Source organism: Rousettus aegyptiacus, unplaced genomic scaffold (genome assembly GCF_014176215.1).
Source record: "Rousettus aegyptiacus isolate mRouAeg1 unplaced genomic scaffold, mRouAeg1.p scaffold_m13_p_5, whole genome shotgun sequence".
Lineage (NCBI taxonomy): Eukaryota > Metazoa > Chordata > Mammalia > Chiroptera > Pteropodidae > Rousettus > Rousettus aegyptiacus.
Window position 1 is genome coordinate 4,195,368 of NW_023416308.1, and position 12,211 is coordinate 4,207,578.

At 48.9% G+C, this 12,211-nt stretch overlaps 1 protein-coding gene and 1 pseudogene across 1 annotated transcript in view; one reads left to right on the forward strand and one right to left on the reverse strand.

The window, feature by feature from the left end:
- CFAP251 (cilia and flagella associated protein 251) overlaps positions 1 to 12,103 on the reverse strand; it is a 55,679-nt gene extending 43,576 nt beyond the window's left edge. Inside the window, exons 1-7 of the mRNA XM_036221300.1 lie at positions 11,982 to 12,103; positions 11,712 to 11,799; positions 10,881 to 11,127; positions 10,487 to 10,688; positions 9,642 to 10,007; positions 2,162 to 2,302; positions 71 to 180 (exon numbers count right to left, since the gene is read on the reverse strand). Coding sequence (XP_036077193.1) covers positions 71 to 180; positions 2,162 to 2,302; positions 9,642 to 10,007; positions 10,487 to 10,688; positions 10,881 to 11,107 — 1,046 coding nt within the window. The 5' untranslated portion in view covers positions 11,108 to 11,127; positions 11,712 to 11,799; positions 11,982 to 12,103. The remainder of the gene's footprint in view (positions 1 to 70; positions 181 to 2,161; positions 2,303 to 9,641; positions 10,008 to 10,486; positions 10,689 to 10,880; positions 11,128 to 11,711; positions 11,800 to 11,981) is intronic.
- On the forward strand, positions 2,439 to 2,557 carry LOC118603610 (annotated as a pseudogene).
- Positions 12,104 to 12,211: the final 108 nt, after the last annotated feature.

The window sequence follows — 12,211 nt, forward strand, 5'->3', positions numbered from 1 at the left end:
GTTATTCATTTTTTTTTTCCAGACATTCCGCAGACATCAGGGGCGGGGGAAGTGGCCGCGCCGGGCCTACCCTGTGAAGGAGTCCCAGATAATGATCAGGCAGTTGGGACCTTTGTCGGCCGTCGCGATCCACCGCCGGTCTTCGCTGATGCAGAAGCAGGAGATCACGTTGGGGTGACCCTGCGGGGACGAAGGGCGAAGGGAAGGCACCTTGAAACGTCAAGGGAGAGGCCGGGGCCCCAAGCGGAACTGAGCCCCTTTCCAGCCCGTCTGGCTGGAAGTTCTACTCCCTCCAGCCTCCCCGGCGCGTCCTCACAGCGGGTGCGGTGCAAACCCCTCCCTCTAAACGCCTGAAGGATGTGCTACACCCCCCCCCCCCAAAGAACAGCGGCTTCCTGGGGGACCAGGCCTGTGCGTGACCCTGCACCCAGGTGGGGAACAAGCATCCAGGTCATCCCCTTCCTTCTGCCCCCGGGAACCGCCCTGCCAGCCTCGTCTCCCTAGGACAGTGTCACTGAGGCCACCAAACAGCTCTGGAGAGAGAGCTTCCTGCACGTCTCTCTGTGTTCACTTTGATCCCTTCCCTATGGAACAGGGGACTCTTCCGGAAACAGAGATGGCAGGCTCCCTGCCAGGAAGCAGCCCGCCCCTGCCTCCGGGCCTCCCCTCCTCACCCCCCTGCTCACTTGGCCCCGTCCCTGGCCTGCTCACTGTCGCCCTGCAGGTCCCAGGATAAACCCTTTTATCCCTGGCCCGCCCAATCTAACCTAAGTCTCCTCTCACCCTTGATTCTTCTCTCTCATCGTATCTTCGTATTTCCGTTTGAGCGCGTGTCATCGTGTATGCGTATATATTTATGTGTTCACTTGTTTGATGTCTGTCTGTCCACCGGGTTGTAAGCTCCATGAAGGGGCACTAGATCTGTTTGGCTCGTGATGACAGACCCGTAATCTGAAACTCGGCGATTATGATAAATGTTTGTGGGCAGAATGACATGAAGAGTCAAGGCCATTTCCTGCCGTCTGTCTCTGGGGAGGCTGGACTCCCGCTCGGCCGGCCTCCCTCCTTCTTAGCCCATCTGCCCACTGCGGGCCCCCTGGCCCCCTGAGCCTGTCCTCCACAGCCTGTCCCCCCGCCTCAGCTGTTACCACCATGCTCAGCTCTGCCTTCGGCTCAGCTCTGAGACGTGCTGCTCACTGATTTTTTTGTGTGTTTCTGGACCTCAGGAAAGCAAATGCCTTAAATTGCCCCCACGTGTCCCCACGCACAATCCTGAGTACCACCCGAACTCTTGAAAAAGATTTTGTGTTGTTTTTGATCTAGGCATTAACTTAGAAAAGCCCTTATTAAAATATGTCGGTGGAGCCACGTGGGTACGAGACCCGTTGGGGGGATCACTTCGTAAGTTACATAAATGTCTCCCCACTACGCTGCACACCTGAAACTAATATTGAATGTCAACTGTAATGGAAAAATTTTTTAATTAAAATAAAAAGACAGCAGCCAGGCCTCTAAAAAAAATAAATAAAATGAAATATATGTCAATCGAAAACGGTAACATGGAACTGTTTATTGGGTGAACCGGTGGACGGACGGACGGACACCAAGGACGTATGCCATCTGGATAGGTGAGTGAGGAAAACGAATGAAGGAACGGGGTCCACACGTCAGGGAGGGAGGAGCAGGGTGGCAGGGGCGGGGGGGGGGAGGAGCCACTATGACCACTCTACACAGTCAGCTCAGGAGACCCGGTCTGAGTGGGGGCTGTTAACACCCACTTCTCGGCATGACTAAGAGGATCAAAGCCCCCTGAACCCCGGTGTGAATTAGGTCCCAATCCTTGCTGAAGCCCTTTGTGTTTCACTAGACATTTGTAGCGACGACATGCTCTATCCTGACCACAGTTTTACGGAATTGTAAAAAAAAAAAAAAAAGATGTTTTAAATTTTTATTACTATAAAATTAAAATCCAACGCCGTTTGTAAATTGATTCTGATTAGACGAGGAACAATAAAGTAGATTCCAAAAGACAGGACTTGTTTATAGTTGAGAAGACAGGTAGAAGGGCGAGAGAGAGAGTCGGGCCTTGGGGTGAAAGGCAAAAGGAAGGCGCGTCTCAGGCCCGGCTCGCAGGTGGAGGGGCGGGCGGGGCGGGGCGTACCTGCAGGTGGTGCTGACTGTTCCTGAGGACGTTGTAGATGACTGCGGTGTGGGTGCTGGCATACAGAAGGACCTTCTGGTTCTTGTCTCGAATATAGTAAACAGGAAGAGAACTGTTCCAGCCGAATGACCAGCTCAGGGTCTGGAAGACAGAGGTAAGACCAGCAAGACGCTGCAGCGCACCTGGCCCAGAACTGTGACGCCAGGTGCCCCGGGCACAATCCCCCGGTGGGCGGGGAGGATTTTGCATCAGGAAATCACTTCAGGGACATCCTCGGGTCTATGGCCACACCACCCTGAACAAGCCCGATCCGGCTGCTCTCGGAAGCTAAGCAGGGTCGGGCCTGGTGAGTACTTGGATGGGAGACCACCTAGGAAGATCAGGTTGCTGTAGGATTAAAAAATTAATTAAAAAATATGGGGTTGTAAGCTGACAAGGTCCTTGCAATCTGTGAGGTCAACCAAGGGTTGCCTTGCCTAAAAATAGAATAAAAAATAAAATAAATTAAAAATAAAAAAAAAAGAAAGTCCTCGGCAGCATGCCACACTGTGGATGACACGGTGCTCAGTGAAAGGGACCAGACGTGAAAACCCCCGTGTCGCACGATGACCCCATCCACGCATGATGACCCCATTCGCACGAAACTGTGAGGTAAGCCCCTGACGTGCTGAGAGGAGTTTCGAAAGCAAGCCTGTATTGGGAGAGCGCTCCCGGTCGAGGCTCTCTGGTCCCGAGAGGAGAAGGGCCACAGAAGTCGCGCCCTGGGACGGGAGGGCCTAGTTTTTACGGGGTTATGTGGGGGTAGGGTCTAGAATGGGGAGCGTCAGTTGAGCATCTGGGTTGGGGTAGTGGCACCAGGGCTTTAGGGTGGGCCCTTATCAGTTGGGCATCAGGATTCTGAGGTCGGGCCGGGAAGTCTCCAGGTTGGCATCCGGCTGGCCCTCCCCCGCCGACCTAACAGAAAGGTCCAGGACAGGCAAATCCGCAGCGACGGGAAGCAGCCTGGTGAGTGCCAGGGGCCGGGGAGGGGCAGCGGGAGTGACTGCTTCATGGCTATGTGTGTCTTTTCTGGGGCAGTGAAAATATTCTGGAGCTGGACAGTAGCAATGACTGCGGAACCTTGTGAACGCGCTAAAAACCAGTGAGTTGTACTCGTTACAGGGGCGGATCGTCCGGGGATGTGGAGACATGGGAACCCTTGTGCATTCGTGGTGGAAATGTGGAACGGCGCGCCCGCCACAGAACACAGCGTGGAGGGTCCTCGAAACGCTGACGACCGAGCTACCGCGGAATCCGGCAATGCGCTCCTGGGTAACGCGCCCCACAAGGACGAGAAGCGGGGCCTCGGAGAGGTAGTAGCGCATCCGTCCGTGCTCACAGCGGCCCGGAGACAGAGGCGACCCCGGTGTCGTCGGCAGAGGAGGCGCGAATGTTACGCGGCCTTCGAAAGGAAGGAGGCTCTCACACACGCGGGCCGCGACATAAACGAACGTCGAGGACGTTTTGTGAGCGAGGTGCCCCGGCGACAGGACAAACGCGGCACGACGCCCCAACTCAGAGGGACAGGAAGTGGGAGGCGGGCGCCAGGCGCTGGCGGGGGGGGGGGGGGGGGGGGGGGGGGGGGGGGGCGTCGTCGTTTCTTGGGGACCGGGTGGCAGTTTCGCGAGGTGAACGTGGTTGAGAGGGCAGATTTTGTGTTATGTGTATTTTACCACGATTCAAAAAAAAAAAAAAATTTTTTTTTTTTTTAAATCTTACGGTATGCGAATTACATCTCTGTTTAAAAAGAAAAGAAAACCTTCGACGATAAACAGAAACCATCGACCGTTCTCCCAGCCCCGGGACCCAGGCTCGCTCGGCACCGGACCGCACGGTCACTCTGGTCATTCGAGGACCTGCATGTCCATTTCCTCCATGAAATGTGCGGAACGGAGTTACCACGACACCACTAAGTAACTTTACAAGAAAGGCACTTATTCAGCCTGGGAACTGGTCCTTAGACACCGTCTTCCCTAGAAGGATAAAGTGTGATGAGACAAAATTCCCTCGGTAGGATTTTAAAAATCCATTTAGCTAAGGATGAATCCAAATCGAAAAATTTACGGAATAAAAAATTATAGGTGCTATAAACCTGACTGACTACTGCTTTCAATTCGATAGTAGTTCATCGTTGTATATTTCTGTATTCAAAGTCTTTCACAAAAATTACAGCTAAACAAACTGTGGTATATGCAGACAATGGAATATTACTCAACAATCAAAAGACATGAGCTCGCGAGCCGTGGGAAGATGCGGAGAAAACTTAAAACGCGTATTGCTTAGTGGAAGAAGCCGGCCTGGAGAGGCAGCGGACGGTACGATCCCAACTACACGCCACTCTGGAAAAGGCAAGAGGACCGAGACAATAAAAAGGTGGGGCCCGGGGGACTTTCGGGCACTGACGCCATCCGCATGACACCACCACGCTGGGTCCATGTCACTGCACGTTTGTCAGAGGCCAGAGACACCGGGACCGAAGGACCCCGCAGGTAAGCTACGGACTTCAGTTCACAGCGACGTGTCAACATCGGCTCGTCAGCTACACCAGCGGATCTAACGCCAGATACCGATGCCAGGGGGAGAAAGGGTGGGGGGAGGGCACGGGGCATATGTAGGAACTCTGTATTTCTGCTCGGTTGGTCTATAAGCCTAAAACTGCTCAAAAAAAAAAATAAAGTCTATTTTAAAAAAATGAACTAAGGCCGATTAGTCGAATGCGGTAGTGTTTAAAGTGATGGCTACGTGATTAGTTACTAAAAATCAGTAAATTAAATCAGAGCATAGAGACAAAATTCTGGGGGGGGGGGGGTTACCGTTCTTATCTTTGAACAACGTGGAAGGTTGAAGCGAGGTTCTCGTATTTTCCCCAACGCGATGTGGCTGATTTCTTGCCCACAGTCTTCATTCTCCTCTCCCTCCCGCTCCCATCTGCTCATTCCCCGAGACTCATATTTATTTTCGGGTCTTTTATCGAGTGGGCGTGAGTGGTAGAATTAGGGGATCGTGATTGTTTCAGGCTGCGACTTCTAGGAACAGAACCACTTAATACTTACCTGGCTGGTTCTTAAAAGCCCATTTCTTCAAATGAGGTTGTCCTTTTGGAAACTCGCGCATCCTAAAAGCATTTCATTCGTCCTGGAGATTTATTGTGCCGTTTAGCAAATTAGCTATGAAAAAGAAAATGTTCCTGTAACTAGACGCCTGTCTCTAGGTAGAACGACAACTCCAAGGCCAAAGCCAGGCTGACTTCGCTCAGGAGTACCAGGACTCCTCACCCAAGCAGCACTCACGTTACCTGAAGTCACGCAGTGTTAACCACTGCGCTTTGCATCAGTCGTAACACTCATGGAGGAGGATCGTGGAGGGAGCCACCGTTTGCATCCATCTTTTTCTAAACCGCGGCAACGTGGAAAACTAAGCTTGACTGTCAAAATCAGATTTCAGTACATTCCCTCTCATAAACGTCTGATCTCTGGTTTCTGGGCTGAAGATGGCAGCAACGGTTACGCCTGTTTACCATGAGCAGCGCGGTTATTACAGACCTTGGGGATAAGGCAGGGGACCCTGAAGGAAGAGCAGGGTGCTGTGGACGCAGAGAGAGGTAGAGGAGCGCACGCTCTGAAGTAGCTTTAGTGAGAACAAGAAACGAGCAGCAGCATAGACGGCCGTCAGTCGGAAAACAGGCGAATTCAGACGAGGAAGTGGGTACCCACGCACCGACATAAACTATTTTGCAGAAATGCATAATATCGCACTGGCAAACAAGCAAACAAATAAATAAATATGCGGGGTGTGTACACACACACACAAGCAGACAGATAACGTTTGTACGTGTACAGAAAAAGGTCTGGGTAGACACACAGTTATACCAAACTATCCCAAGAGTCAGCTCAGGCCACTGGGATTGGGGTGGGGGAGGGTGTGTGCAAGAAGAGGAATCTTTGCCTTTGTTTAATTTTTTATAAATAAAACCGATTAATTTTAACAAAAAAGAAAAAAAGAAACAATAAAGGCAAAGGGAAAGAGGAAAGAAAGAAGGCGTACTCAAGGAGGTAAACACATCTGCAAAGAAGGCAGTCTAGGGCAGTTTCGGTTCTGCAGTGAGCCCGAGGCTAACAGGGACCCAAACCCGGGCAGTGGCTCTGGTTGAGTCACTCGCTCTCAGTAGCAACAGTGCCTGATTTCTTGTTGGCTGGCTAATCAAGACAAAAGTCTTCGTGGGCTCTAAAACTCGACGGTTCTTTCTTTAAGGATGAGCAACCGCAAGCTTTAACCTTTAACTGTGCTGCTTGGAGGAGACAAATCTAAGAAAGAAAGGAGGAGGTCAGGTGTCTGCTGTTTCCCACTGGGCATTTTCCCAGCACCATCGTCATCACCGCCATCTAGTTGGTAACACTTGCCAAGGGTTCACTATGAGTTAGGAACTACATGAAGCATTTTATATACACTCAATCACTTACAGATCTGCAAAATGCATAAATTTACAGGGAAAGGGGCAGGCGTGGGGGTGGGGAAGAAGATAAATCCTAAGAAACAATTTTCAGAAAACAGCAGATGGAGGAAGAAGGAAAAAATATCCCTCTTCTTCCTTCTCCTGGTAAACGATCATATTTTTACTCCGCAGATGGAGCCTCTGGGAACATCGTCAGTGGCAGCGAAGGCAGATCCCTTTGGACCGCCTGGCACTTTTCTCAGCGGCTTCTCTCATCCACACCATGCGCTGCCGATCTGTCTGGGAACGGACAGTTCTAGGAGAGTGTGATGGTTCTTGGAGCTTTTGTAAAGGTGTCAAGCCAGCCGAGGCACGAGAGGTGAGGAGAGAAGGGAAAGGGAAGGAGCAGGTGGAGTGGAGGAGGAGTATAATAAATGAGAGAGAGAGAGAGAGAGAGAGAGAGAGAGAGAGAGAGAGAGAGAGGGAGAAGGAAGAGGAGCAGCGGGGAGGATGCGGAGGAGAGAGGGAGAGACGGGTTTTGAGGCTCCAACAAAAGAACAGCACCCTGCGCGACAGACGGACTCTGTGCAGAATCTCCTGCCCGCTGAGCAGCTCTGACGAACCCAGGTGTGGCGCTCACGTCCGCTTTCTGTCACCCACGTCCAGACAGAGCTCCGAACCGAGCTTTGAAACGCACAAGTCCCTGTACTCGGAAAATTATGAGACGCTGAAGACAGAAACTGAAGAAGATACAAAGACATGGAAGTATATACCATACTCATGGATAGGAAGAATTAACATCATTAAAATGTCCACACTACCCAAAGCAATCTATAGATTCAATGCGATCTCTATCAAAACCTCAGTGGCATGTTTCACAGACCCTGAACAAATAGTCCTAAAATTTGTTTGGAGCCAAAAAAGACCCCAATTGCCACAGCAATCTTGAGAAAAAGGAACAAAGTTGGAGGTATCACACTATCTGATATCAAACTATACTAACAAGGCTACGGTAATCAAAACGGCATGGTACTGTCATAAAAACAGACACATAGATCAATGGAACAGAACAGAGAGCCCGGAAATGACCCCACCCCTGTACGGTAAATTAAGTCTGTGACAAAGGAAGAAAAAATATACGATGGGGTAAAAAAATAGTCTATTCAATAAATGATGTTGGGAAAACTGGACAGATACACGCAAAAAAATTAATGAAGACCACCATCTTACACCATATATAAGAAAAAACTCAAAATGGATCAAAGACTTAAATGTAAGACCCGAAGCCATAAAACTAGAAGAAAATAAAGGCAGTAAACTCTTAGTAATATTTTTTCTGATTTATCATCTTGGGCAAGGGAAACAAAAGAAAAAAAAAGCAAACAGGACTACACCGAACTAAAAAGTTTTTGCACAGCAAACAAAGGAAACCATCAACAAAATGAAAAGACAACCTACTGAACGGGAGAAGATCTTTGCCAATGATACATCTACAAGGAGTTAATATCCAAAATATAGAGAGAACACATCAACTTAACACCCAAAATTCTCACAATCCAATTAAAAAATGGGCAGAGGACCTGAGTAGACATTTCTCCCAATAGGACATACAAATGGGCAAAACGCATATGAAAACATGCTCGTCATCACTGATCATCAGAGAAGTGCAAATTAAAACCACAATGAGATGTCACTTCACACGTGTTAGAATGACCGTCATCAATAACAAGCAAACAACAAGTGTCGGCGAGGATGTGGAGAAAAGGGGAACCTCACGCTCCGTTGGTGGGACTGCAAACTGGGGCAGCCACTGGGGAAAACAGGATGAAGTTTCCTCAAAAAACTAAAAATCACCTGAAACTTACTGGATTTCGTTAACCCATGACGCCATAATAAAAAATAAATTTAAAAAAAAACCCTAAAACTAGAACTCCCTAGCAATTCCACTTCTGGATATTTATCCAAAGAAATCCAAAACACTAATTCAAAAAGATGTATGACATCTATGTTTGGTGCAGCATTATTTATAACAGCCATATAAGGAAGCAACCTAAGTGTCCTTTGATAGACTGGATAAAGAAGTTGTGGTACATATAAACAATGGAATATTACTCGGCCATAAAAAATAATAATGAAATCTTACCATTTGCAACAACATAGATGGACCTGGAAAGTGTTATGCTAAGTGAAATAAGTCAGACAGAGAGAGACAAAAATCATATGATCTCACTTACATGTGGAATTTAAAGAACAAAATAAATGAACAAACAAAACAGAAACAGACTCATAGATGCAAGGAACAAGCAATGGTTACTGGGCGGGAGGGGTGTTGGGGACGGGGTGAAAAGGGAGCCGGGATTAAGAAGTACAAATTGCTAGTTACGAAAAAAGTCATGGGGGTGTAAAGGGAATACAGTCGGTAATACGGTTATAAACATGTACAGTGCCAGGCAGGGACCGGATCAGTCAGTCAGCGGGGATCACTTCGTAAATTATATAAATGTCTAACCACTATGCTGTACACCTGAAACTAATATAGAATAATACTGAATGTCAACTGTAATTAAAGCATTAGAAAGTGGGGGGTAGGGGAAGGGGAATAAGAGGTTCAAATCTTCACGTGGAAAACAAGTCGGTCACGGGGATGTGGTGCGCAGTATGGGGGACGCGGTCAATAGCACTGTGACAGCATGCCCAGTGTCACGTGGTTGCTGGACTTACAGTGATCCCTTCTCGAGCTATGTAAGTGCTGAGTAACTAGGGTGTACACCTGAAATGAATATAATATTGCACGTTGGTTATGTTTTTTAACAATAAAGAAATACAGTCTATCAGATGTTTAAAACAAACAAACAAACAAAAAAGACGCGAGTCTCTTATTAGTTTCAAAAGGATCTTCCTGGTGCTATTTTTTCCCATATGCATAAAAGTCCCCTCTTGCCCCGTCCACATTCTCAAAGCGCAGGGGGCGGGGGGCGGGGGTGGGGGACGAAAGCACGTTACACTTACCAGGGGATACACGCTGTCACCGTCTTTCTTTTGAAACAGCATGTCCTCGGTGGTGGTGGACACCAGGGAGTCCTTGGAGACGACGGCTTGGGGCTGGAACTCTTTTTCCTCGATGAAGTAGGTTACTGTTTTTTCTTTCTTTTTCTCCCCTTCTGGTTCCAAGCCTCCTCTTTCTGGTTCCGGTTCGTCTTGGGGCATCTGGCTGGTTTTCTCCCCAGGCTCATCTGAGAGCCATCTTTCTGCGGAATCCGTCTCTTGCTCCTCAGAACTGGTTAGATCCAAACCAAGAAATTCTAATTGTGCGCCCACGCTTCTTAGATGCTCTGATTGTAATGAGTGCTTTGACTCACTGGTACTATAGGTTTGCTTTAAAAAAAAAAAAAAGAAGAACAAAAATAAGAAAGAAAGAGAGAGAGAGAGAGAGAAATTGTGATTCCAAATACAGTTCATGCTGCTGCTACATTCTCTCCCTTATTTTCCTTTCTTTTCCTAATCAGCCAGTCTCGGTGTTGGCCTCACTTTGGAATTACAAAGTGTTTTAAAAAGGAGCCTGGGACACTTTGTGCTTAGATAACAGAAATTACGGGCATGTTGGGTTTATTCCTGGGCTACCAGCAGACCTGCAATAGCAAAGTCATTCTAAGTTGCACTGGTCGGTTCCGAAAGGCCGACCGGTCACTAGTATATTGTTCTATAATGTTCAGTTATGGGTCTGCCTCCCCACACACCCTAGAACTCCTTTAGAGAATGGACTGCGTCTTACTTGGTTTTGTATCCCCATAGCCTGGCATATAGTAAGCATTCAATTAATGATTATGAATGAATGAATGACAATGACTACTCACTGAAAAAGTTTCTGACATGGCTGACTGGCGATCAGTCAGCGTGAGCCTCTCCAAACTGATGGTGGACTTGGTGAGTTCCTGGAGCTCCCCTGTGGTTTCTTCCTGAATCCCTGCAGCCGCCTCGTCCTGTACTGTTTTAGCATCTTCCTCCAAATCACTTGCTCTGACAGCTTCCTCCTCCTCCTCCTCCTCCTCCTCCTCCTCCTCCTCCTCCTCCTCCTCTTCGTCCTCCTCCTCTTTTCCTTCCTCTGGCTTCTCCTCCTCCTCCTCCTCTTTTCCTTCCTCTGGCTTCTCCTCCTCCTCCTCCTCCTCCTCCTTTCCTTCCTCTGGCTTCTCCTCCTCCTCCTCCTCCTTTCCTTCCTCTGGCTTCTCCTCTTCGTCCTCCTCCTCCTTTCCTTCCTCTGGCTTCTCCTCCTCCTCTTCCTGCTCTTCTCCTTCCTCCTCTCCCTCCTCCTCTTCCTGGGAGGCTCCCCACGCTACTGTGTCATCTTGTGATTCCTGTTGCATATTTTCTATCTCTTTATAATAATTTGTATTATATTCTTCTTCTTCATCATCTTCTTCCATTTCTGTTTCTCCATCTTCTTCTGCCTCTAGTGGATTTTCCTCTGCATCTGACATTCTTCTCTGTGGACTTTGCTCTAAAGAAATGTGACCATGACAATCAGCGCGGCCCTCCGTTTCCCATTTTGATTCCTTAGCGCACTACCCTATTAATAAATGTGCAATACCAGCTCTGGATTCTTTCCATGGGAATAAAAACAATGTCATACTCCTGGGAAAACCTTTCCCAAATCTTGAAAATACGGATCCCAGGGCCCCTCGTCTTTCTAGGAATAACTTCAGAGCCCTTTAACTCGTTTTAAACATATTCCCAAAGGCAGCAAAATGTATAACACAGGTATTAGCGACGATTCTAATACGACTAAGGAAAGGTTAGCTTCATGGTGAAAAGCATGGGCTTTGCGATCAGCCTCTCCTAGCAGCCCAGTTCCACTGCTCACTTGCTCTGTAACCTTGGGTAAGTCACTTGACCCCACAAAGTCTAACTTTGCTCATAGGCCAGATAAAAGTAACCCCAAATTCTGAGGTTACTGTGAAGATTAGATGAGATGACCCACGTAAAATGCGCAACACAGTTCATCGCGGAGGGATGCGAGAAATGGTAGCCACTGTTTAAAAAAGTATAAAAGCCTTTTAATATACTCTTGCATTTAGTCCTTACCACAAACTTGAGGCCCTGAGAGGTGACGTGACTTTTTCAAGATCACACAACTGGTAAGAAGCAGACCTCTCTGACGCCGTTCCCCCACCTGAAAGATTCATTTCAAGTCTAGAACCGCTAGCACGAGCCCCTTCCGACCGCCAAACTCTGCAGGTGAATCTCCACGCTCAGCCCCTTGCTCCGCCCCGGGCCCCGCCGCACTCGAGGCACCAGGCCCCGCCTTGCTGGGCCCCCACCGGGGTCCCCCCGTGGGCTCTGCCCCTGACTCACAGAGCGCGCCCGCCCAGACGGTCAAAAGGCCAGAGTCGTCCCGCCGCCTGAACCCCGCCTGAACCCCGCCTGGACCCCTCCGCCGCCTTCCCGGGCCTCCAGCTGCCGCAGCTCTCTCTTCCACGGACTCCCTAGTTACGGTTGCCACCCAAGCCCGTCCCCATGGTAACCGCCACCGCCGTGGGCGACGGGCGGTAAAACCAGAGGTGAACGGCGATCACGTGCTCACA